Here is a 27560-nt window from a genome sequence, read left to right as displayed (position 1 = left end):
AAAAAAGACATAAAGGGATGATTTTTCATTTCCTATTGTTAAAATTATCCATTTTTAGATGGTGACGTTCCCTTGTCATCATCTTATATAACAACGTGTTTGATGTTGGCGAAAGAAATCTATGTATTACTAAAAAAAAAACACCAGGGTTTTTCGATATCACAACTAGTCAAAACATGTATTAAATCTTATCATCGGTACAAGGACATCCTTGGTAAATATAAATCAACATGCAGAAATCTTATACGTTCAGGTATTTCACATCCGATCGTTTATGGTGATATTCTTTACAAAACACAAAAATGTGAACATTCACCTCAAAAGCTGACAAAACCTTTAAACAAACTTACGAAGAAGTGATATAGTTACGATACTGTTGTCAGGTCATTAAAGATGGCATAGTTTGGCTTTAATGATGATTCACTTATATATATATATATATAGGGTCTTTGTATCGAAAATAAAACTCATTTATTATAAAATCAGTTGTTGGCATGATACGGGTTATGTTCTTCTCATATATTTTATGATAGTGTAATAATAAACCCCTAACGGGAGGGATTTTGCTTGATAAGACATAAGCTTTTAATCAGTTTAAGGACTGGAGCTGGCATGTCAGTAACTCGGCAAGTAGTTATTTGTGTATCTTTGCCATTTTGTTTAGTTTCTTTTGTTACCTATTCTGACATCGGATTCGGACTTTTTAAAACTGTGTTTTACTGCGCGTATTGCTGTGTGTTTGTTTTGTCTACATTGGCTTGTGGTATTGAGAGGTTTGAGACTTAAAAAAAACACGAGAGCCTTTAGCAGTTGTTTGTCTTTTATGATTTCAATTTTAATTTCTTTTGTCATGCGGATATTTCTGAGTTCAGTATGACGTCCATTATCGCTACAAATAGTGAATATTTTTCAGGTTTGGGAGCCTCTGAGTGCGGGATTTTCTTCCGATGATATGCGCTGCATTGAAGAATCATATTGATGGCCTTTGTGTTTGCAGCTCTTTGGTCGGGTTCAGTAGTCTCTTTGAAACATTCTCCATTTCAATTCTCAATTTTATATTTATATTGTGTCATAGATCAAATTTATTCGTTCGATTTATATATTTACTTGTTTTTGTAAATAATGAGTAAATATGTTTAAACCCTGTGCATTTGTTAGGACATGTCTTAAGTCAGAAACCTGATGTTCAGTGTTTGTCACGATTCATAAGCGTTTATCGTTTTTTTAATGCCAGTGGCTATTTTACCGGCTCCGGCAAATAGCCTCCATGGTGCTATTTTGTCGGCTCTGTCAAAATATTCTTTTTGCCGATGTATATAGAGTTTGCCGTATTTTGCCGGTCTTATTTCAGATTTTTAATCAAGACTTAATGAAACTTTTTTTTTAGGAAACTGTTTATGATCATTAAGTCATGTTGGCAGTTAGTCTCGAAATTATCAATAATTTCTTTATTATTACATTTGCGCGTAACCGCAGCCAGTGCCAGGGACTTTCTTTAGTATTCAAGTTTAAATGGGACGAGATGAAGATACATCTTTCTATTTTAAAAAACGTTTACATGATGTAGAGAAAAAGCTAGAAGTTTATCTATGAATTTATAGATTAAATTTTACCATGTGATTATGTGACAATACAATTAAGTTAATAAAACTCTAAATATTTTCTATAGCTCTGCTCCATTATAACTTTGAACAATCTTTGCTCTTTAAAAAGAAGTAGAAAAAAATTCTAGCTTTCAGGATGTAAAGTAAAATTTGATTGGTCAATATTTATAGTAAATTTTATCAAAATTTCGTGTATTTGGTGATTGTGCAGGTTTATGAAAATAATATGAATTCAGAATATTCTTTTTTTGATAGTCAAACATAAATGTTATGCCAATTAGCTTTAGTTTTTGACGTGACCGATAATTTTCCGTTAAAATTCAGAATTACGTCAAAGTATCCGATTGACCAATGAAATCATCTCTAACACAAGGTCAGGCAATGATTCACAGACTGAGGCCGGCATTTTGATTTTCATTGAAAGTTATTTTATACATTTTAAATCATAAAATGGAAAAAGTGGCTGAAAATCTTGAACAAAAGGGTAGATCTCAACAGTTCAAAAATAAAGGAAAGGATGCTGAGGTAAGGTTCTCGGTTGACAGATTTCAAATGTCTGAATGTGAACCTTATTTTTCTACTGTCCCCGTTTATTTTAAAAACATGTGCTTTTTGCAAAAATCATTAATCAGTGCATGCAAATTATTCCTAATCACAACCAGACTAGATAAACAAAGAAAAATTTACATTAGTTTTTCGTATTTTATTTTGTTATCAAATTCAATTTCCGTCCCACATGTCTTGCAGAGATATACATGTACATATACAAGGAGTTTCCTTTTCCTTATAAAAACAAAAACTGGTCTTGAAGAAAGATAACTCTACTCAATTGAGGTTGTCCCAACGTGGATGGAAAAATAATACCAGAAGAAGAAGTAAATCACTACCAGTATCATGCTTTGGTTATTTATTCAGATGTAATGTGGGTTTGTGGTTTAGGTGTTAACCTAATTCAAATAATTATGACGTCTGGCAAGGCTATTTTAATATTTTTCTGGGACAGTAGAAAGGCTTCCCAGAAAAATATTAAAATAGCCTTGCCAGACGTCATAATTATTTGGACTAGTGTTAATCCTCTTGCTGCAAGTTGTTTTTCAGGGTTGCATTTCATATGCCAGAAAATATGACCGCTCAACGTTTCTGACATGTCAAACAATGACATAATTGTATATATGCCTTTAGTCTTTAGAAGTGTCAACTTGACACTATAATCTCTCTGTAATTTTGATCACCCTGGTAATTTTATGTAGCTATTGTATAAAACTCATTAGTACATTTGTATTTATGATGTGGCACTGCAGAGAAAAATAATTGAATAATTACGGCGTGCCGTAATGAGGGTTTCATTTGAGAGCCATTGTAAAAACATATTACACTTTAATTTTCGGTCTATTATTTTGAAAGAGTTACAGCAATGACGAGAAGCTTGCATAAATTAAAACATGGACACATGTGTCCCTCCTGCAGCAAGCTGGTTACGACCAATGGCTACAATGCTGAAGGTCCTGGGTTCAACTCTGACTCTGGACGCTTGAAATTTCAGTACATTAGAATATAATCATTGTCTAAGTTTCACCCTGCTTTGTCTTGGAGATCAATCAATCTTATGATATTCTTTGGTTTGTCTGTTCCTGCAGATCAGCTTTGGCTTCCTTCATGATCAGACATCCAGATCCCTAGCACTCCCTGTGTGTTGGGGTAGGGAATGTCTTTGTAAATATTTTATGTGCTTTATCTCTAATCCCAATTGGGAATGTGCATTGATTCCACTGTACCATGACTACCCTCGCAGCTCTTGAGGTGTGTTCCAAATTATGGAGGGATCTACAAATACATTTTTTGTTTTTGTACATTACTACCGTAGAAAAATTCTTGATGTTCAATTGTTGGATTGATTATATATATCCTGAACAGCATTTAAAAGTTATCATTCAATGATACTCAACAAGTTATAGTTTTGGAATAGGAGAATAAAAGTGATTTATCTAGGATAATCAATGGATTATTGACAGGTAATGAATCTATTTTACATGGTCAGTTCAATGACATAGTGGACATTGGGGCATGCAATAGAAAGGGAAACAAGAGCAAAATTCTTTCAATTGTTAGGATAGAGGGGCACAACTGGATGGATGTGGGATGCCACAGCCCTTTAGATAAGGACACGGGAACTAAAATAATTACACAGTACCAAAAAATATCAGGAATGTGATATTAATCTTAAATTATTATGAGATATAAATTTTTATGTTTTACTATACTTGAAGAAGATAGTTGGTCAAGAAACAAGAGTGTGTTAGCTCATTTTACATCTTATGGTGAATAATATGGACCAAGCCTCAGCTGGCAGTTGCCTGGCATTAGGTTTAATGAAGGCAAAATCATGTGTACACTAAGTTTTATATCCAATTTTCAATGTTATCAATCTGCTATTGACTTGAAGACCATATGCATATGAATACAAACTTGAAAGCTCAGATTTTAACATTGTAATCTGTGTGAACCTCCTTTAATTAATACAATGTATATGTAGCTAATTTGTTTTCATTGTAGGAAATGCGTAGAAGAAGAACTGAAGTTACCATCGAATTAAGAAAGGTATCTGTAGTATTACTTTTTTCGAGTTCACAATTGATGTTATATAAGCTGAATTTAACTGCAACATTTAAGACAAATTCAGAGCCTTGAAAAAGTTCACACAATTTTATTTAAAATATATTGGCTGATGATAAAATTTCCAGAACAGAGGGATCCTGTTAAGCAAAGCCTGGACATAAGGAACTGTATTTTAATCAGATTAGTTTGTTGAAAACATGTTTTTATATAGCCAATATATTGCCAATATAAGAACATATATTCAACAAACCAATCTGATATGAGGAAAAATTCAGTATTGGGAAAATTGAGACAGTTGTCAATAAAGTGATTTTTCGACTGCATGCTTAACCTTTTTTATAGTGAACAAGTGTGCAATACATTATATATACATCAAGGATATAAACTTGGTAAAACTGGGTCAAAAGGTCAAAAGAACAAATGTCTAACAATATTTGTTTTTCAAAACTTGCACAAAAGTTCCCATTGAAATTGTGACATTTTCAGTTGAAGTTGCTATAATTCATACTAACAAGGTAAATAGTTCCATTTTAATATATAATATTGTGGTATTACTATTGTAAGTAAAAGCTCACAGTTGCATTTATTTTGTTCTGAAAAGAAAAGTAATTGAAATCACTTTAAAATATATTACCTGACTATGGCCCTTTTCCTACTTTACAGCATTTTATTGCAACCTTATCACTCTAGATACCTGATCTGACTAAAACGCAAAACTCATTTATATCATTGTATTACAGAACAAAAGAGAGCAACATGTTCTGAAAAGGAGAAATGTACCTGCCCAGGATAGTACGGATTCTGATGAGATTGAAAAATTACCAAATCAGTCATTAAAGACTATTGTTGAGAATGCTTCCAGTGAAGAACCAAATGTCCAACTTAGTGCTGTTCAAGCAGCAAGGTATCTAACCGAAAATAACCAAAAATAATCTTTGGCAAACGGTTCACAAGCCTTCACGCCTTAGATCATATCTAAATATTGAACGACAAGATCTCAAATATAAATTCCAAATTTCAAAGATTTTAAACAAGAAAATAATTTTACCTTATACACTGTTTTGTAGAACTTTTTTTTGTGTGTATATTTTAAATATTTTAATAATTGAATGGATAAAAATTATTTATACAGTACTTACAACTACCATTATTTATTACAGGAAATTACTTTCAAGTGACAGAAATCCACCAATAGATGATTTGATTTCATCTGGAATTTTACCAATACTTGTTAATTGTTTATTGAAAGATGATCTGTAAGTTGGTAGACAATATCTGGAAATCTACGCATTAAATAACATTACTGATCTTTACTTTAAATCATAGAATCAATCTTCTCAGATACTATAAATAATGGGTCAACTTTTTTTTAATGTATGGAATGAATGTAAGGTGTACATGTCTGACTGGCATGGATCATCTTACCTTGATCTCATGTTCATAGTTCCTTGGTCAAAGTTGAGTTTCCTGTCTGATTCTGATATACTATAAGCAGTAGATCAACTATATGAAAATAAGCAGATGTGGTATTATTAATGAGACAACTATCCACTAAAGCTCAAATGAAGTGGTTATATAAGTAGTTAAAGGCAACTGTACAGCACGAAGAACAAAGAAAAAAACCTATAATATAAAGTTTGCTATAAAAGGCCCTCAAATGAAAAATATGAAACTTTTGAATGGAAAAAACTAAAAGCCAATTTTAAAACAAAACAATTCATGAAGAATAAATTTGACACACATGAACCAATGACAACCACTGAACTACAAGCACTTAAAGAATATGGTAGGGTTGAACATGTTAGTGGGTGCTTAACCCTCCTGAATGGTGTAACAGCACAACATAACTAATTATGAAAATCAGTTGATAAAGGTTTAAATCATCAGATTGATACTAAAAAAAAATAATCCAAAAACAGACAGGACGAGGCAAGATATATATCCATCCCTCATCCTACAAACAACAACATAAGAAATATCTAAACAAACTGAGAGTACTCACAGTTACTGACAGCTAGTTCAAAACCAATAGCAACTTATAAAGATTTATTCCTGTATCTAGACTAAAATAAAAAATCAGTACACATCCAAAATCCAATAGATTAAGGTTAACGATGTCATTAACAGCCTTAGAAAAACATGACCTTGTGCAATGCCAAAATATAGGTATTGGCAGATTGTAGTTCTTTATTTCTTTCCTTTCTATTAAGTATTTACATGATAATGCTTTTTTGACAGTGTAATTCTTTAAAAAATCTGTCAATTCCATGCATACAGTCGCTATAAAACAAGCTTGGTGATTTATCAGTTTAATTTACAATGTATTTAACAAAAACTATTTTGGCAAAATATAAAAATTTGTGTAGTTTGTTGTGTATTACTACTTTAACATTTTTAAAGTTTACTAAGATAACTGTACCAAAAGAAAGTTTTAACAAACCATTTCTTTGATGTTTTCAGCCCATCTTTGCAGTTTGAAGCAGCATGGGCTCTCACAAACATCGCATCAGGAACATCACGGCAGACTCAAGCTGTAGTTAATGCTGGTAGGTATCACCACATACAAATACTCAAGTTTTTGTAATCAATAATATTTATAGGATAAACGTTTTTCACAAAATTGAAATCTTGATGGTATAAATGGGTTTTGGAAATATGACATTGTACAGATGTTGATATGGATCATTAAGAAACTTTTATTGTAACATCATTCATAATTCAGTTACCCTACCTCGATATGGCTAAGGTAATACACCTTATCCCTAATCCCATTTGATCCGGCCGCTTGAACTTTTGACGTCAAAAAGAATCACTTTTCCATTGTAGCGTCAGATATTTTGCATTATGATAACAAAATTTTTCTGGAACCTGTGTGATATCAAGTAATGGCGGACAAATAGCAATAAGGTGTATACAAACTGATTTTGTTCATGTTTATTATTGTGCAGTGACTGCTGGAAATATCATCTTTACAACTCTAAAAGAACTTTAGTTTTCTTATCCATATTTGGCACCATATTATTATTTAGGAAGTGAAAGTTGAAAATATATATTCATTTAAAGTTAGCCACATTGAAGTTTTACTTATGTTTTTTTTCTCTACTCTTTGCTCAAAGTGTCAAAGATTACAAATTAATTAGACATTATAAAAAGATTAAGTCAAAGTTAGTGAACCCTTTGACCTCACGTCAACTTGTATTACATATAACAACAGCAGTCTACAGTGAACCCTTTGACCAAAAGTCAACATATTTAACAATAGCAAAGTGTTAGTGCAATATGTCAGCTCTAAAATAGCTTGAAAAACACTTTTACCTTGTTTATTTATATTTTCTTTTGATGAAATTTGCTAGCCATGATAATGTATATTAGTCAGGTACTGCATATGAACTTGTGTGTGTTTTTAGCAAAGACTTTGCCTATACTTGCAAAACTAATTTTAGTGTTCAATCAGATTTACATCTGTACTTTTTAAAGATTCACTCAGAACATATATTAGGGCTATTGATCTGTCTGTTAAAAGTAAGAAGAATAATGATTTTGAAAATTTGCAAAAATCCTAGAATATTAAAAAATGTTTTCATTAATCCTTTTATTTCAGGTGCAGTTCCATTATTTCTAAGACTTTTATCATCACCACACCAAAATGTATGTGAACAGGCTGTGTGGGCTTTAGGAAATATTATAGGTAATATAGTAATTACATCAGTGTGATATATACTCAAAACAAGAATACATAAGAAAATTTAATAAAAATTCTATTGGGTAATTCATTACCATGTTAATTAAAATAATTTGGTTAATTTTCATTGAAATGCAAGGAATGGCAAATAAACCTTTAAATAAATTATAAGCAATGAATTAATCAAAATTCAGTTGAATAACTGTTTTAAACTTTTTGATTTGTACATGAGTAAGCAATTAAAATGATGTCATGACTTATAGTAAAAAAATGGCAATGTACAGGTTAGAAATCAATGGAATAATGAGGGAACAGTGTTAAAAAGTCATCTGTCAGTATTGCTAAGGTTTATCTCCAACACATCTGTCCAATTAAATTTCCTTGAAACAAAACAAGGACAAAAATAAAATTGAAATGGCAAGACTGCAAAAGTAAACACTTTCAATTTAAATTCTTGAATATATTACATCAAAAGTGTATCAGACAATCTATACAATTTATTATTACAGGGGATGGACCTGAATGTAGAGATTATGTGATAAAAGAAGGAGCTGTGAAGCCATTACTGGCCTTTATAAATCCTAGTATTCCATTACCTTTCCTCAGAAATGTAGCATGGGTTATTGTTAATTTATGTAGAAATAAAGAGCCACCTCCACCATTGGAAACTATACAAGAAATTTTACCTGCTTTGAACCAGTTAATACATCACACAGATATAAATGTAAGTAGTTTTAACATTCTAAAATCACTTTCTTCAAATGATTTGAGTGCACAACTGACGGTAAAATATCAATCATATAGTATGCTTTTACATGTCATGCAGTATCTCAAAAAAACAATTTATGATTATTGCTTTTAAAAACTTTACACACTTCTTCTGCTGGAAGATATAAATTCAATCATAAATAGTTGTTTTTGTCGAACCTTCGACTTAAGTCGAAAAAAAGAGGACAGCAATCATACAATCCATTGGAGACATCCACAAATATTCACTCTGTGCTTAAAGTTTTTTATATGACCGCAAATTTTGAAAAATTTTTCGTCGTATATTGCTATCACGTTGGCGTCGTCGTCGTCCGAATACTTTTAGTTTTCGCACTCTAACTTTAGTAAAAGTGAATAGAAATCTATGAAATTTCAACACAAGGTTTATGACCATAAAAAGAAGGCTGGTATTGATTTTGGTAGTTTTGGTCCCAACATTTTAGGAATTAGGGGCCAAAAAGGGCCCAAATAAGCATTTTCTTTGTTTTCGCACTATAACTTTAGTTTAAGTTAATAGAAATCTATGAAATTTTGACACAAGGTTTATGACCACAAAAGAAAGGTTGGGATTGATTTTGGGAGTTTTGGTTTCAACAGTTTAGGAATTAGGGGCCAAAAAAGGGCCCAAATAAGCATTATTCTTGGTTTTCGCACAATAACTTTAGTTAAAGTAAATAGAAATCAATGAAATTTAAACACAATGTTTATGACCACAAAAGGAAGGTTGGTATTGATTTTGGGAGTTTCGGTCCCAACAGTTTAGGAATTAGGGGCCAAAAAGGGACCCAAATAATCATTTTTCTTGGTTTTCGCACCATAGCGTTAGTATAAGTAAATAGAAATCTATGAAATTTAAACACAAGGTTTATGACTATAAAAGGAAGGTTGGTATTGATTTTGGGAGTTTTGGTCCCAACAGTTAACCCTTTCAAGGCGAACAATGCGTTGAGGCATCCCCGTAGCCAGGCCAAACAATGTGTTGAGGCATCCCCGTAGCCAGGCCGAACAATGCTTTCAGGCATAGACAATCACGTGATAATCATATTTTTTTGTCTTTTAACTCATTTCCCCCCGTAAAGCTATGTTTAACCTATTCATATATAGGTTTTCAGGAAGCTTGTATATCACAGTTAAAGAATACCAATTCTGACTGAATTTGATACCTTATATATACTTCAATACAATGAAAGATCGGTAGCGTCAACAAACAAAATAAGCCGCCGCCATTTTGTACAAAAACATGTGATGCGAACATGTGACTTTTTTCGTCGAGAAAAGGTTATTTGGAAGGAAAGTTAAATTTAATTTCATGAATATTTTGATTAATATTATGATACAAATTACGAAAAACGATTTTAACAATTGCACAGATAATAAAATCAATTAATAATCCGACTTCCGTCGGCGCGGTAATTGGATTTTTCCCACGAGTGCAAAAGGTCGCACTCCTTTTATGGAAGTTCTAAATAAAACAATCCAATCACATTCCTCTCTCACTTGCCGATGTCAAGGACGCAAAATTATAGTAAATATTAGTAAAATGTCGTTTCATGGCCTGTATCGTGTCTGTAACATTCTGAGACATAAAAATGTCCGATAGTTTTGAGAACGAGTTTGAGGGATTTTTGGTGGGAGAAGTAGATCTTCTTGGTCAACGGTATCAAATGCATTGACCTCAAAATGACATAAGTGATGATTTCATGATCACTCCTGAAGTGATGTTGAAAGAGAAGGGGTCAGCGAACTTTCAGACGAAAATAATGACAGCTGACAGATGTAAATAATGCCCCTGATGTCCCCCAACAATGACTGATGGCACCAAGAATTTTATATATTGAAATTTGAAAGAGGTCTTCCCCATTTATCCCAGAAGTAACTGGTCCACAAAACATATGAGACCCAAAGAAGGATATTTTTTCCAGATGTTTCTATCTGACAACCAAATAATTGATAGTTATAATTAGATAAGATAAGACATTTTATTCCAAAGATAGGATATGATTCCAGAGATAAGATATTTTTATTCTAATTAAAGGGCCCATGGAGAGCAAAGTAATATTGCAATGATTTGATAATTAACATAAAACCAGTAATGTTTTTATAAATCATATATAAATATGAATATAATCATCTCAATTTAAAGATGTTAAACCGCAGCCAGATCAGAGCAACACACATATATTAGAGTAAAAAAGCCATAACAATTATGTTTTTATTTTAACAGGCAATTATTCTCATATTCAATATATATGTACATTGACGGAAAATAAAATAGAATTTAGAACAAAAATATTATATTTTATGACAATGTACATATATTGTTTTTATCCTGAAATTTATTAATCCCAACACTTGAAGGCTTTATCATGTTTATAGTTATTAAAAATATAAGTCATGGTCTCTAATTTTTCAAAGAAATGGATGAAATTATGCAGATAATAAGGTATCTTCACTTCACTGATACACACCAGCGAGGTGAGCGAAGATGGGAGGCTAATAATGATGTATCTTACAAACTCAGAAATTAAAGACCCCCTTAACAGACAAAAATGAGAGACCAACATGTCCCCAAACGATAGGTGATGATTCATGATACCTTACAAAGGGAGGGATGCACTCAAGCAATTCATGCCTTCTAAAACAAAGAAATGGGCCATCAAACTTTGGGTTTTGGTAGTGTCAGACACGGTGTATGTCATATTGTGAAATCTACCATGTCAAGACAGATCAAACACATGTAGGTTAACTCTGTTTGCCAGTAGACTTTGGGAAACAAGATAAGGAGTCACATATGCTGGGCTAGGGTAGCTATTAAAGGTACACAGGAAAAAAGGTTTGAAAATATGGTTGTGTTGAATGTAGAAAACCCCTTTGCCTACCCCATTGCTTCACTGTCTCCCACGCAGTCAAAAATTAAACTTCTTAAATTAACAGTTACTTTGTTACAATTTTTAAGTTGAAAGGATATTATATATACATAATTTGTTGAAAAGGTTTTCACAGATAAGTTGTTGAAAGGATATTCATAATTTATATTTGCTGTTACAGTTGACATTTTCATTTAATTTTTTTTTAATAAGGAACATTAAATTATCTTCATCATTGAACAATACAAAACCAAAGACAGTGGAAATTCTAGCATCCCATGGAGTCAGGACACTTATAATAAATAATTTTAAAAATAAATTATTGATTTTTTCAAAGTAATTTTATTTTTAAAAGTTCATGATTGTCTTTCAACATTTAATTATGTCTCACTTAATTTATCAACACATTATTAAAGTGTTAAATGTACATGGATAAGTGTGTCAGGTCATCTTACATTTAATTAATATTTCCATGCAGTCAATGGTTTGATACAAAAAAAAAAAACAGAAAAAAAATATTTGCACATTAAAAAAAAAGCACATATTAATCTCAAAAGTTTTGATTTTACCAGAAAAAAATATCATTAGATATCTCCATTAAAATATTAAAAATTCCACAAAAGATCCCAATAGTCAATTTAGATCAATAGTCATGCAAAAATTCAAAGAAAACATCGGACTAAGAATGACAACTCCAACTTATCCAGGGACACAACTTCCTATCTGGTGATTGCATTGTACAGGTAAAAAAATGGCCGCCGCGGAATTTGTCAAACCATTTTTATTCGTATTTATTCTGACTAATAAGCTAGAATTTTGACTCTGGGGTTATTTTTTCTATAAAACTATGATAAAGGAACACTCGAAATTGTTAATTACCATTTGTATAGTTAATTTAGAAGATCGGAGGCAAAAATATAAACCGGTCACAAAAAAAAATAGATTTCTCAAATCAAACGTCATTTTCTGTCCACAAAAGGTTAAAAAAAATCAAAAGTAGGTATTGTCATGTAAATTTATTTATATTGCAACACTCCTTTCATACTTACCATTCAGTGATTACAAGCAGTTTTTTTACATCTTAATATTTTATGATGTATTTAAATGAGTAGTAATTGTTGCAAACTCCATTAGAATATTTTAATTGAAATTAGTTTTGGAATAAGGGAAAGGGGGATGTGATTTTTCTCATTTGAAATTTCATAAATAAAAAGAAAATTTCTTCAAACATTTTTTTGAGAGGATTAATATTCAACAGCATAGTGAATTGCTCTAAGAGAAAACAAAAATTTTAAGTTCATTTGAATATATTCATTGTGTCAGAAACCTATGCTGTGTCAACTATTTAATCACAATCCAAATTTAGAGCGGAATCCAGCTTGAATGTTGTGTCCATACTTGCCCCAACCGTTCAGGGTTCAACCTCTGCGGTCGTATAAAGCTACGCCCTGTGGAGCATCTGGTTAAATTTTAATAACTTTCTTCAACTATCCTGGATTTGTACCAAACTTGGACAGAAGCTAGTTTATGATCATAAGATAGTATCCAAAAGTAAATCTTGTAAAAATGAAATTCCATTTTTTTCGTATTTTACTTATAAATGGACTGAGTTTTTCTACCAGGAAACAATACATTCACTCTGAAGTTAAAGTTTTTAAAATTTTAACAACTTTCTTATAATATCTTGGATTTGTACCAAACTTGGACAGAAGCTTGTTTATGATCAAAAGCTAATATCTAGAAGGAAATTTTGTAATAATTTTGTACCTGTTTATCTGTATTGTACTTGTAAATAGACATACAGTCTGCAGTTAAAGTTTCTAAAACATTTATTAGATTCATAAACTATCCTGGATTTCCACCAAACTTATTTTTTTCTGCAACTAACAGCAAAAGTAGGCAAGACACCAGGTTCCGTGGAACCCTTACAAATTTTTATGAGTAAAAAGAATAACTTAATTTGGTATGTAGAATAAATAATAAGTAGTGATTAGGTGTTCTCAGATACTGTCAGTTATATGTAATTGTATTTTCTCACAGATGTTCAATTGTAAACAAACATTATGATGTGATATTTTTCTTCTTCAGATTTTAGTTGATACAGTATGGGCATTATCCTATTTAACAGATGGTGGTAACGAACAGATACAAATGGTGATAGATTCAAGCGTTGTCCCGTTTTTAGTTCCTTTATTAAGTCATCCTGATGTAAAAGTACAGGTAACCAAAAACTCAATGAAAAATTGCTTGTTAGATATGCTCAGTAAATTTGATTGAATTAACAGAATATAGTGAACAAAATGAAAAACAAGGTTCACTTTTGGCAAGTTGAACCACAATATACAATCCATAATGTTCTGTTACTTTTACTTTGCTTTGAAGTTTGAACATTGGTGATCAAAGTAAAATTTTATGAGACAACATATACTTGGAAATATATTTGGTTTGCTTATTGTTGAAGATCGTTCTGTATCCTAGTTGTTAACATCCATCATTCGGACTCTGGTTTATAGTTGTCGCATTGACAATCTAACCAAATCTCCAAATTATAGTAATAAATCTAATGAATGAAACTAGTAATGTTTTAGGACTGTTATATTCACAGATAAACGCTACATATTTTCTTTAAGGTGGTACCCAACACTTTCACTAAAATTAATTTGGCTCGTTTAATTTTCATAAAATTTTGACAATGTATTTACTTTGACCCTTTGACAAAAAAAAATTTAAAAAATCAAAAATTTTGAACCAACCGTTTTGTCAGAAAAATTACACTAGTTATATAGCAGTTTGACAAACACCAATTTTGATCATTCAGAAGATTAATAGTCCCTTTACAACACAACGTAATTAAAACGTTTAGCTGACTTTACAGAGTTATCTCCCTGTAGTGTTAGGTACCACCTTAATGCACATTATTGCTTTATGTATGATCTTCAAATTAATATTTGCAAGGTTTTTTTATAGATAGAATTTTACATTGGCAGAAGTAATATTTACATTTGTGTGTTTGATGTTTATTAATTTATGATATTTTGTTCACATTTCTGTGTATGTGATGTTTATTAATTTATGATATTTTGTTTACATTTCTGTGTATGTGATGTTTATTAATTTATAATAATTTGTTTACAGACAGCAGCACTTAGAGCTGTAGGTAATATTGTAACTGGAACAGATGAACAGACTCAAATAGTATTATCATGTGACGCTCTGTCACATTTCCCGTCGTTACTCACTCATCCTAAAGAAAAGATCAATAAGGTAAGCTTTTTATACGACCGCAAATTTTGAAAAAATTTTCGTCGTATATTGCTATTACGTTGGCGTCGTCGTCGTCGTCGTCCGAATACTTTTAGTTTTCGCACTCTAACTTTAGTAAAAGTGAATAGAAATCTATGAAATTTTAACACAAGGTTTATGACCTTAAAAGGAAGGCTGGTATTGATTTTGGGAGTTTTGGTCCCAACATTTTAGGAATTAGGGGCCAAAAAGGGCCCAAATAAGCATTTTTTTGGTTTTCGCACTATAACTTTAGTTTAAGTTAATAGAAATCTATGAAATTTTGACACAAGGTTTATGACCACAAAAGAAAGGTTGGTATTGATTTTGGGAGTTTTGGTTTCAACAGTTTAGGAATTAGGGGCCAAAAAAGGGCCCAAATAAGCATTATTCTTGGTTTTCGCACAATAACTTTAGTTTAAGTAAATAGAAATCAATGAAATTTAAACACAATGTTTATGACCACAAAAGGAAGGTTGGTATTGATTTTGGGAGTTTAGGTCCCAACAGTTTAGGTTAAAGGGGCCAAAAAGGGACCCAAATAAGCATTTTACTTGGTTTTTGCACCATAACGTTAGTATAAGTAAATAGAAATCTATGAAATTTAAACACAAGGTTTATGACTCTAAAAGGAAGGTTGGTATTGATTTTGGGAGTTTTGGTCCCAACAGTGAAGGAAAAAGGGGCCCAAAGGGTCCAAAATTAAACTTTGTTTGATTTCATCAAAATTGAATAATTGGGGTTCTTTAATATGCCGAATCTTACTGTGTATGTAGATTCTTAATTTTTGGTCCTGTTTTCAAATTGGTCTACATTAAGGTCCAAAGGGTCCAAAATTAAACTTAGTTTGATTTTAACAAAAATTGAAACCTTGGGGTTCTTTGATATGCTGAATCTAAAAATGTACTTAGATTTTTGATTATTGGCCCAGTTTTCAAGTTGGCCCAAATCGAGGTCCAAAATTAAACATTGTTTGATTTCATCAAAAATTGAATAATTGGGGTTCTTTGATATGCCAAATCTAACTGTGTATGTAGATTCTAAATTTTTGGTCCAGTATTAAAATTGGTCTAAATTAAAGTGCAAAGGGTCCAAAATTAAACTAAGTTTGATTTTAACAAAAATTAAATTCTAGGGCCTCTTTGATATGCTGCATCTAAACACGTACTTAGATTTTTGATTATGGGCCAAGTTTTCAAGTTGGTCCAAATCAGGATCTAAAATTATTATATTAAGTATTGTGCAATAGCAAGTCTTTTCAATTGCACAGTATTGTGCAATGGCAAGAAATATCTAATTTCACAATATTGTGAAATAGCCAAATTTTTTTTAATTAAGAGTTATCTTTCTTTGTCCAGTATAGTAAGCAAGAAATATCTGCAAGAATTTTTTTTCATTGGAGTTATCTTTTTTTGTCCAGAATTAACTTAAATCTTTGTTATTTACAATATACAATGTATATTCACTTTTTACTATCAACTGATAAATTTAAATAATCTTTTACCATTCCGTGATAACAAGCAGTTTTTTTACATCTTAATATTTTATGATGTATTTAAATGAGTAGTAATTGTTGCAAACTCCATTAGAATATTTTAATTGAAATTAGTTTTGGAATAAGGGAAAGGGGGATGTGATTAAAAAATTGGGTTCAATTTTTCTCATTTGAAATTTCATAAATAAAAAGAAAATTTCTTCAAACATTTTTTTGAGAGGATTAATATTCAACAGTATAGTGAATTGGTCTAAGAGAAAACAAAAATTTTAAGTTCATTTGAATACATTCATTCTGTGTCAGAAACCTATGCTGTGTCAACTATTTAATCACAATCCAAATTTAGAGCGGAATCCAGCTTGAATGTTGTGTCCATACTTGCCCCAACCGTTCAGGGTCAGGGTTCAACCTCTGCGGTCGTATAAAGCTACGCCCTGCGGAGCATCTGGTTTCTAGTTATACACATAACATTACAGGACTACTCAAAACTAGAATCAGTTGACTGCAAAAAATTGAGGTAACTCTCACAATAGCATATTAAGTAAGACGGTAAACAGTAGAAAAGTAAAAACCTGGAAATACCTTGATTATTACATCTATTATTATCAAACCCTGTAAAATGGTATTATTCTTGGATATTAATGGAGATATTATCTATTTATAGGAAGCAGTATGGTTTTTATCGAACATCACAGCTGGAAACCAGACACAAGTTCAAGCTGTTATAGATGCTGGATTAATTCCATTAATAATTCATCATTTAGTCAGGGTAAGATACAAAATCTTTATTGTTAACATCTTATGATATGGCTGACCCTTCTATAGCTTCACTTCTATCATCTCTCCCATTATGTATAGGACTTTCTTCCTTCATGTGCTGATATATTATTATTGTCCTTCATTCGACTTTGAGACAAGAACAGGCATTATCAGCGACATCGCAATGTGAGAGGAGAAATTATCAAGCTTGCTTTCGTCGAGTGTAAAACTCTTTAAGGGAGGGAAAAAAGACCAACAAAAGAATGATAAACAGATAATTTGGATTTCTTCATATAGATATTGTAAAATATTAGCTGCTCAACACAATGCGAAGCATTTTGCTGGTTTGCTGCACTCACTTATCAAAAAGGTTCACATTGGTTTGTTTTTTGTAATTATTTTATTTTTCAAGATGAGACATGTGAAATCACATAATACAGTATTAGACACAAAGTATAAAAAGTTAATTAACACTTGTAAGATTGATTAAATCATAATGGTATAATAAGATAATTACAATTGATTTTGGTTAACATTGTTGTTTGTGATTGATATTTTACGATATCAATGTTTAAAAAACCTGATAATCTATACTGGTTGTTGTTTTACTGATATTGAGCCCACACCAAGTCAATAAACTATTAGGTTTAAGACTTTATAAATTCGGACACAGCCATTCTTTGTTGAAAATTATGACAAAAGTCTAAATATAATGTATTTCAATCTAGCAGAAAGATTTATTTCTGACCATCAACAAATTTCCATTGACATTAATGATAAATGTATGCCTATTCTATTGCACTATTCATTTACGTTCTTTTGCAGGGTGACTTTCAAACAAAGAAAGAAGCAGCATGGGCTATAAGTAATTTAACGATAAGTGGAAGGAAAGAACAGGTTAGTTGACAATGTGTTGTTGACACAACAAGAAAAAAAAAGTTTAATGAACTATCTTTTATACATCCCAAGGGGAATTCCACTCATACGATCAATTTACTGGAAACAATTTCACTAGCTTGAACATGACAGTGGATTATATCTATGTTGTCATCAATATGAGGGTTTTATATGTTTATAGATTATCATTAATCATCTCAACAAGATTGATTTTCTCACTTGAGCCGGTATGGTTGAGGATAGATGACCAATGAAAATCTGTTTAACACTATTTTACCTATGAATGAAAACATTGTTTATTTCATTAACAATGGGCAGGTGCTCCCTTAGATTCTAGCTATAATTTTTCACATTACTCTGTGCTGAGAAATGAAATTATCAGTCAGTAAGATCAAAGGAAAATTTCGTAAAATGCATAAAATACAATCACCAGGAATAGATTGTCTGCACTTTTTACAAATGCCAGGTAGAACATTCCAATTTTAGTCCACTTTGTTTTTAGAGATCACAAAATCCGGTTGATTTGAAAGAGTATCCAGTTTATTATCTCCCCCTGAATTTAACAACTTTGTTTAAAGATATGAAATTATTATTAGTTATTGGTTGTTTTTTAAAATTGAAATGTTTATTGATTATAATGTTTTGTATTCATAGGTTATTTGTAATATAGAAATGTACTTGTATTTTAGGTACATTTTGTGGTAGAAAATGGAGTTATTCCTCCATTCTGTGACTTACTCAGTGTAAAAGACACTCAAGTAGTTAATGTTGTTTTGGATGGTATAAATAATATATTGAAAATGGCTGGAACAGAAGTGGATCACATCTGTCAGCTTATTGAAGAATGTCAAGGTAAGGAAACTGTCATTAAAATTTGTGGAAATTTGTTGCATTAAATGTACTGGCAATGTAAAAACATATTTTAGGCCACACCAATTTGATTCCTTGTTCGACGGACCCGCACGCACCTATTTTTTTCAAAACAGATTTTTTTTAAATTTTTATTATATTCCCGCTTCCCGCATCCCGAAATGAAATCATGTTCATTTCCCGCACCGTTTTTTTGTAAATATGATTTAAAGATCTCAACATTTGTTTTTTAAAATCACAGTCTAGCCTTTATATAACGATTTTAAACCTATCATTACCCCACAACACTGTAATTATCTGCGAGAATATTTGTTTCAGCATGAAACCAATTTATTCCAAGCGGGAGTGCTCCGATATAAATAGAAATACCAGTAATGAACAAAACGTTGGTTGCTTTCCCCCTAACTTATATTCCCTATAAAAAACATGTTCGTTGTTAAAATAAAGTACAAAGAACTTCTGAAGGATTTGCCTTCAACTGCAATTATAATGTATGGTGACGGTCATACCCGGTGCAGGTTTATGCACCTGTCCTGGTTGATTTAGAGACCTGTCGTTCAGCAGTTATCGTTTGTTGATGTGGTTCATTGGTATTTTCCCTTATAGCTTGCTGGTTGGTCTTGATCAAAGCACTGTGTAAAAGACTGTACTTTGACCTATGTTTGGTATTATCAGGTTGGGACCAACCCTCCCTCAGACAAGGGCCTTGAAGGGGTCATTTTACCATGTTTACTGTTCAGTCTGTTGTAGAAAAGAAAATAGAAATACTAAGAATTTGTACAGTGCTACTATACAAAACCTTTGACAACTTAGAATTTTTTACTCAAAAAGAGGAGAAATACATTATATTTTAAACAACTTTTCTAAAAGAGGGATGGGTCCACTTATTTTGAATAATAATATTAAACTGTTAAAGTAAATGTGTTAACATGGTTAAAGTCCAGGAATATAACAAAATTTTTGGACATGTTTTGACCATTTAATACCAAATATTATAGTTCTTTGGGAAAATATAAGCCCTTTTGTACTTAAAGTGTTTTTACAAAAAAAAAATATATTATAACTTTAATATTTTGACCCCTCATAAAAGGGTTATTCATAACATTAAGGGGTTGTTCTGAACCTGATAATGACTTGGATGGAGAATTGTCTCATTGTCAGTCACACATACACAGACCAGATTTGATTATATATATATTCAATTATTTCTTGTTGAACAGGGAAAAAATACTTCATAAATTACAGAAATGTCAAGGTACAAGTGATAAATCAGGTTTTAATATAGTCAAAACCTACTATTTTATGTTTACAAAAAAAAATATTATAATCGCTCGCCTTTACTTTTTAAGCTTCGCCTCAAAAATTTGCAAATTAAATATTTTTTTATTAAAATTTTCAAATCGCTCGCTCGCCCCAATTTTTGGAGGCCAAAAATCCGTAGAACAAGAAATTAAATTGGTGTGGCTTTACATTATGTTTTAAAGAACCAAATTTACATAAGTAAGAATAAGTTATATGACTTGATATCAAAATATCAATCAGTACATTTTGTTTATTATTGTGAATCTTTGGCAATGAACATAAAGCAAACAACAACGCATCTGTCTAGAAGTGTGGACAGGTTACATTGTATGAACGACATCTTTTAGTTCAAGTATTTATGAACATTTACCGAAATTTGAATGGTTATTATGGAACAAATAGAAATACTGTGAGATAACATTCACTTATATTCATGCATGACTGTTCAGCAGAACTTTTAAAATGTTAAAAACACTTCATTTTAAACTTGTACTATTATTTTAAAATCAGAATAACAATGAATATATATTTTGTTTGCTGCTAAGCTATACTTCCAATTGTTTACTTGCAGGCTTAGATAAAATAGAAACTTTACAGAATCATGAGAATGAAGAGATATATAAACTAGCATATGATATAATTGATCAATATTTCTCTGAAGATGTAAGTATTAGACTGGTTTTATAATTCCCATGCCACACATAGTTATAAAATTATAAAATGGAGAAAATGATGATAGAGAGAGAAGTTCAGTGAATATCTTGTCTGCTCTTGATTGGTAATCCTGGTCATGTCTGCTCTTGAATGAAACATTCGTGGGTTGAAGCTACACACAAGTAATACAAACTTGTAAAGCTGATGATAAAAGAGAAGACATCAGATGCAGATTTCCTGGATTTTCAATACGGAACAGATCAAGTTATATTTTTTTTTATAATTAAATTACAAATCCATCAATTTAGTATTCACAAAACTACATGTATTTTTCTTATTTTATTTTTTTGAGTTTTAAATATATTTTTTTATTACTTTTAAAATTTGTAAATTCTTTTGAGAAATGGGTTTAATTGTTAAGGATGTATATTATGTTAAGACTACCAGTGATATTTCATACTCCATTGTACAACATAATTGTAATCTGAAGTAAGATACTTACTAATGATGTAGAACATGAGATTTACTGAGTATCTTAAGTAAATTTCTGTACTTATCTATCTTAAGTAACTTTCTGTACTTATCTCATGGAGTTCTCAGACTTTTGTCTGATCGAGCTTCAACATCTGATTTTCTGTGTTATTACTAGTAATTATTTAAGATAAAATATAAAGTGAACAACTTTTTGCTATTATTGCTATTATAAACCAGTTTTCAGTATATTGGTTAATGCATTTAAATAATTTCAAGAAAGCAAGTATTAAAAAACTGAGCCCAAACTGGATTTTGTTGGATAGTTTAAAGGAAAAGTTAAATTTCATTTTAATCTCATTTATTGTTAAGGGTTAATGTGAGTTTAAGGTGAAATACTAATGGTAAGTACATATGTTTTTGTTTAAATTTGGGCATCTATAAAGATTATTTGGTCCTAACCCTACAAGTCGTTGTCCATTAAGCAAAACTTTTGCATAAATTACGTGAACGATATTTACATATAAATTTCAGCACCTGCATAATAAAACTGCACTGAGATGACAACATTTCTGTGTCAGCTTATTTATGGTTTAACCATGGATATTGTTAAGATAATTACAATTTTCTTGCAAAATTAGTGTATTTTAAACCAAATGTTGTGATATATTAAGAAAATACCCAGAGCTCCAGATAAGCTGCGTATTTGCGTGATCACGCAATACAAATGGTTAAAAACCCAATGCAATTGCCCATTGCAGGGTCCAATAACCCAATTAGTTTAAAGGAAAACCCAATTATATGCCAAAACCATGAGTTCTCAACCCTTTTATTGGCTACCGTTTGCGTTATTTACCCTTATCTGTTTACAGTCGTCGCGTAAATCTATTCGTATAATATTTATAATTGGAAATGTCCTTTCGTTCTAAAAATAGATCCCTGCATCAAGTAGCTGAAATGGGTCCCTGCTGGAATTTTCCGTTGCCCGAAGGTACACATGTTTTTGAAAACATTTCTATCTTCTCAGCGTTTATCCAATTAGCGTGTGTCAAGTTGACATATTTTTTTCGAATTCATAACACACATTGAATTAAAACGAAAGTGAATGTCCGGTAAAAATATTGAATAGAAGCATGTTTTCAGCTTCTTTTGAATAGCTGAGTGAAAGTTAAGATGATGACAAGACTCAGCCAGTGATTTTAGGAAGCGTCCATCTAACGCACAGGCGTGTTTGCGTAACTTAACGAGAACATTGCTAATAAACACGGGGTTTCGTCAAAAACAAACTCAGTTGGAAAAAGTGAAAGCCCAAATCATGATATGTAGTGGGTAGGCATCGGAAACCAAAAGTTCTAATAAGGGATCACTTAACCCAGACTTATCTAAATTGAATAAAACAAGACCATTCAAGTATAGTTAGAGTTTATATACTATTTTTTTTTCCATTTTACGGTTAATGAGTGAATACACACACAGGCGCTTGTCTCAGAATTTTTTATATAAAGGTATACATGAAAAAATTGTGAGAAAATACAAAACTAACAGAAGGTTTGAAACTAGACACAAATTAAACCTACAAATGCTCTTCAGTGAATAAACCAAATAAAATAGCTAGCACGTATACAAAGAAAGAAACATATTTAAGATGGAAAAACATCTTGGGTTGATATTGCCTAAATATTCAATATTGTGTTGATGAAAAAACCCAATACATTAAGGAGCTTGGTGGTGAAAAACCCAATTCGATATTAACTTGGAGGGGTGAATTGGAATTAATAATGCAATTAAAAAACTTAATCACCCAATTACATAAGAAAATGGTTGGTAAAAACCCCAATTTGTGAATTCTTATCTGGAGCTCTGATACCATAACAATACATGATGAAAAGTGAGGCAGACACTTACTTGATTGATAGTGTGTATGTGATGTTATAAATGAACCCATGAGGTTGAACTGTAATGATGATGGAAGGGGGAAACAACCAGGATTACCCTTGGAGGAGGTCTACAAAGTTTGAGGTGTATGAGTGATGTGTGAAAGTTATTCAATCATACCAGACAGTTTTCTAGAGCCAGATCATTGCTGAATGACAACGGAGTGCAACTGAAACAGTGATTAACTGTTGATGATTAAAATTGGAAGCTGTAGAATTCTGTCTGTGTGTCTGTCTCAGTGTTGCTCTCAGATTCTGTTTGATAGAGCATCATATTCTGATTTATTTGTAATGGTATAATCTCTAAACATAAGTGTAAGATTTTTCTGTAATGGTATAATCTCTAAACATAAATGTAAGATTTATCTGTAATGGTATAATCTCTAAACATAAATGTAAGATTTATCTGTAATGGTATAATCTCTAAACATAAATGTAAGATTTATCTGTAAAAGTATGAGTATTTCTTGTTAACATCACTTATACATATCATTGCATTGTTACAATGTGTCAAGCTCTGACTTGCCCTTTACAAGTTAGTAATTTAAGTTGTTTGTTTTCAGATTGAAGAAGATCCCAACCTTGCTCCAGAACAACAAAACAATGCTTTCCAGTTTGATCCTAATGCCCAAGTACCTCAAGAAGGATTTAAGTTTTGACGAACTTGTAGCCTCAATGAATACTTGTTTTACATGCTGTGATGTCTAAAACTTGTCTTATACTTCATCTATCAGCAGTAATGGAGAATTCAGAAAGACAATGCCATGGCAAAAATTTTCAGTTCAACTCCAGAATTATGCCATTTCCAATTTATATATCATGGTTTCCATAGCAACAGTTTAATGTTGCCAAAGAACTATGGTCATCAGAATTGCCTATGCTAGTGCTATTGATAGTATTTATTTACAATTCAGAAACAATTCGTTTTTTTACCTGAATAAAGATAAAGTTTATTTGTTTATCTCCTATTTTTTTACTTTCTATTAAATAAAATGCAGTCAAGGGGTACTAGTCTAGATGCATACATCTGATATGAATAGAAACAATATTCATAGATGATAAGATGTAGTATTTCAGAAGTTCTAAAGGTCTAATGGATGCTTAAAATACTAAAAACATAATTTGTTTACACTTACACAGACTTGTAAATAAAGTGTATACTTATATGTAGTCTATAATTAAATGTGGATATTGTGACTTTATTTGACGTAAGAAAACATTCAGATGTTATTTATAACTGACTGGTTTATTAATTTACATGGTCATTTTTAAGAACATCATTCACTTAATAATGATGTAGTACATGTACAGGAAACTACCTATAATTGAATATATATTTAAGTATTATAAGGGAAGAATATTAAATATAATTTTAAAATGCAATACACATTCTTATAGATACAGACCTACCATCAAAACATGTTATTATTTAAAAAACATTTATTACAAGGCTTTTTCAGGCCCTAGTTTTGTATATCCCAATACAGGAGAGATCAAAATGTCATTTATTCTACAATCTCCAGTGCTGGAAATTAATATTTCTTGTTAAAATGTTGTAAAATTTTATACTTTATCATTATTTTCAGTATTGCTCAATTTTTGTTGTAGTTTATTGAATAGTCATAATTTCAGCAATATTTCTTAATTAAAATGACGGCTGTTATGTTTTTTTCTCTATTAATGATATTTTCACTGATGGGTATATTTGTGTTCATTATTGCAGATTTCCAATTTGAGAACTCGAGGTGAGGGCATAGAAATCTTATTTTGTTAAGAAGCCAAAACATACTAATTTTAAAATGAGTTTTTAAGAAAAGGCAAATTTAAGTAAAATTGCACTGACATTTAGATATTTAAATGCATTCTTTACATTTGTACTATCTGTAAGATATTAAATTTTTTATTCTCATGACATCAAATCTGCAGGTGTAACATCTCAATGGTCACATGTATGGCTAGATAAAATTTCATTGGTTGGTTTATTAAAGAACAAGTTATACTGTTAGATACAGAACAATATGTCATTGATACCAAGTGTAACAAATCCCAAGGTCATACTTATGGTACCATGTACAATATTTATCTTTATCCAACATTCAGGCTGTGATTGATGAAGAGATTTTATACCTAACGATGACCCGGTTATTAAGTTGCATTTTCATTTATTTATAACCCACATCTTCATTATTTCATTAGGTTTTAGGCAGGTTAATAAGTAAAATTTACTGACTGCAGAATAAAATTATATTATATAAAGTTACTATGTTTAGAATGAGTGTGGATTTATTACTATTTGATGGATTTCTATGATAATATTTTTAGAGTCTTACAAAATTTAAGTATTCTGAAAGATTTGGCTGAAAACCAAGAAATAAAATATCCATGAATATATATTTTTTTCTTGACACATCAAAATATTAGAATCCTAAGTATATAAATCTTCAGGAAAGCTACTGTGTCTTTCATTAACTCTCAGCATGCATTTAATGTTTGTTGAATTGGAATGTGCTTTCAGTTACCACTTATACAAAGGTTCTGTCTAATTTTGGTTTACATTGTAGTCAATTAGCTCATGGAACAAGAGTCATAACTTCATTAAGTCTTAATACAGATCTCAGAGTCTGTAATGCATTCTTTTTGTCATTTCAAAGATTTTAAAGAATTTTTTGTGGTCTTAAATTGAAAACGATCTTTTCTAGACCTCCAGCAACACTTGTTGAAGACAAGGCATTGATTGACCTTTAGAAGTGACTTAGTCATGTAAATTTTGGTTGCTGTCTCATTGACATAACCCACATCTCCTTTGATATACTTGTTAATTTGCTGGAAAAGTGGCTGTTTACCCAATAGAAATACTTGTATTTATTGTACAATGTTTGCTCCCTCCTGTGTAATGCAGATATGTTCCTGTATATTACTGCAATGCCATGTTAATGATGTTATGTTCAATAGGTTAATCCTGCTTATTATTATAGATCTATTCCAGGGTGGTTTCTTGTGATAAGTTTGTAAATATCTGATCACAAAGGTATAGGCAAATCTAGGAAGCTTATTTACTGCATGGGTTTCTGCTTCTTAAATAGAAATTTCGTTAAAATGATTTTTAAGTTTATTTTTTTCTGACTTATTTGAGAAAGCCTTATTCATTTGGCCCGATTGTGAACATTTTAATTCAGTATCTGACATGTATATAACAAACTAATTACACCATTGTATGGCAGAAGAAATGAATTATTTAATGTTGCTTAATTATAATACAATGTTTTCCAGAACTCCTTTGTTGTATGTTAAATTTGATTTATGTGTTGCTTTCTTTAATTTTAAGAATGTTCCAATTTATAATAAAATAAAAGATTTTGTGTCCATTATTGTTGAAACAAAAAATTTGCAGAACTTTCTTCATACAGAATATTTACAATTTCATAAATATTGATATATATGTCTTTTTTTTAAAAGGCGAGAAACAATGGAGATTGAAACTGCACATCCTTAGATAAACTGTAACGCTATGTGGCCATATTATTTGGTCTGTGAAAATATTTTGTATGTATAATGCCTTGTAAATATTGTAGACAAAAAAGTGGGCCATTTTAACTATGTAACATATGTATATAATGTGGTAACAACTAAAAGTTGTTATAAATTTAGGCTAGTTTATTTGAAATATCCTTTGATGGATTCATATGTGTATATGGATTTTACTAAATCCTGTATTTTATAATTAAATCTGCACTGCCAAATTTTTAAAGGTTATAAACTGAATGTTAAGATGGCCCTCTCTCTCAGTTTGTAATTATTGTGTAAAGGTTTTCATTGTTGCCAGTCAGTTAATGGCTATTTATAACACTGGTGTAATTATTGTGTAAAGGTTTTCATTGTTGCCAGTCAGTTAATGGCTATTTATAACACTGGCTTTCAAGGTCAGAACTTTTTTTATGCAAGATTGTTGAATATTAAAAAAATGAAAATTATTGTTTTGAAATATATTTGTTTTTGTCATTGGAAACCAGTTGCATTATAGTATTCTATGTTTTTATTTAGTAGGTTTAGGAAACTATTTTTTTTTCAGAATTTCAATGAAATTTGCAATGCTTTTATGCCAATTAACATTCTAACTGGTATATAAATGGTGCTATGAGAATAACTAGCAATAGTTTTCCATGATAAAAGACAAATATATTTCAATTAAAACATGTTGTTTTGCAGCAGCCTGCAATGAATGAAACCAACAATAAATACAAAATGTACCAGTCTTCATGTATAGCATGAGAACTGGTACGTATCTATTTCTCAGTTAGTTTTTTTCTTTGCCACAGCCAGTTAAAATTTCTGTTTTGATACAAGCAGTCATGTGCCATT

At 31.0% G+C, this 27560-nt stretch overlaps 1 protein-coding gene across 2 annotated transcripts; it reads left to right on the top strand.

Annotated features, from left to right (window-relative positions):
• Positions 1-1832: 1832 nt before the first annotated feature.
• Positions 1833-27494, top strand: LOC134712784 (importin subunit alpha-4-like). Of its 2 annotated transcripts, XR_010106324.1 has the most exons (15): positions 1833-2129; positions 4158-4202; positions 4961-5124; positions 5381-5476; positions 6681-6766; positions 7822-7908; positions 8412-8626; positions 13626-13757; positions 14673-14801; positions 16979-17083; positions 17899-17970; positions 18660-18822; positions 20714-20805; positions 23765-27007; positions 27070-27494. XR_010106324.1 is itself a non-coding variant. In XM_063574643.1 (14 exons), exons 1-14 carry the CDS (start codon positions 2055-2057, stop codon positions 23858-23860), a joined length of 1557 nt encoding a protein of 518 aa, XP_063430713.1. In that variant the 5' UTR covers positions 1833-2054; the 3' UTR covers positions 23861-27494. The 2 variants fall into 2 exon arrangements, 1 of the variants encoding a protein (XP_063430713.1); XM_063574643.1 differs by having other exon boundaries at positions 23765-27494.
• Positions 27495-27560: the final 66 nt, after the last annotated feature.

This window comes from Mytilus trossulus, chromosome 3 (assembly GCF_036588685.1).
Source record: "Mytilus trossulus isolate FHL-02 chromosome 3, PNRI_Mtr1.1.1.hap1, whole genome shotgun sequence".
NCBI lineage: Eukaryota > Metazoa > Mollusca > Bivalvia > Mytilida > Mytilidae > Mytilus > Mytilus trossulus.
This window is presented reverse-complemented; position numbering and strand designations above follow the sequence as displayed.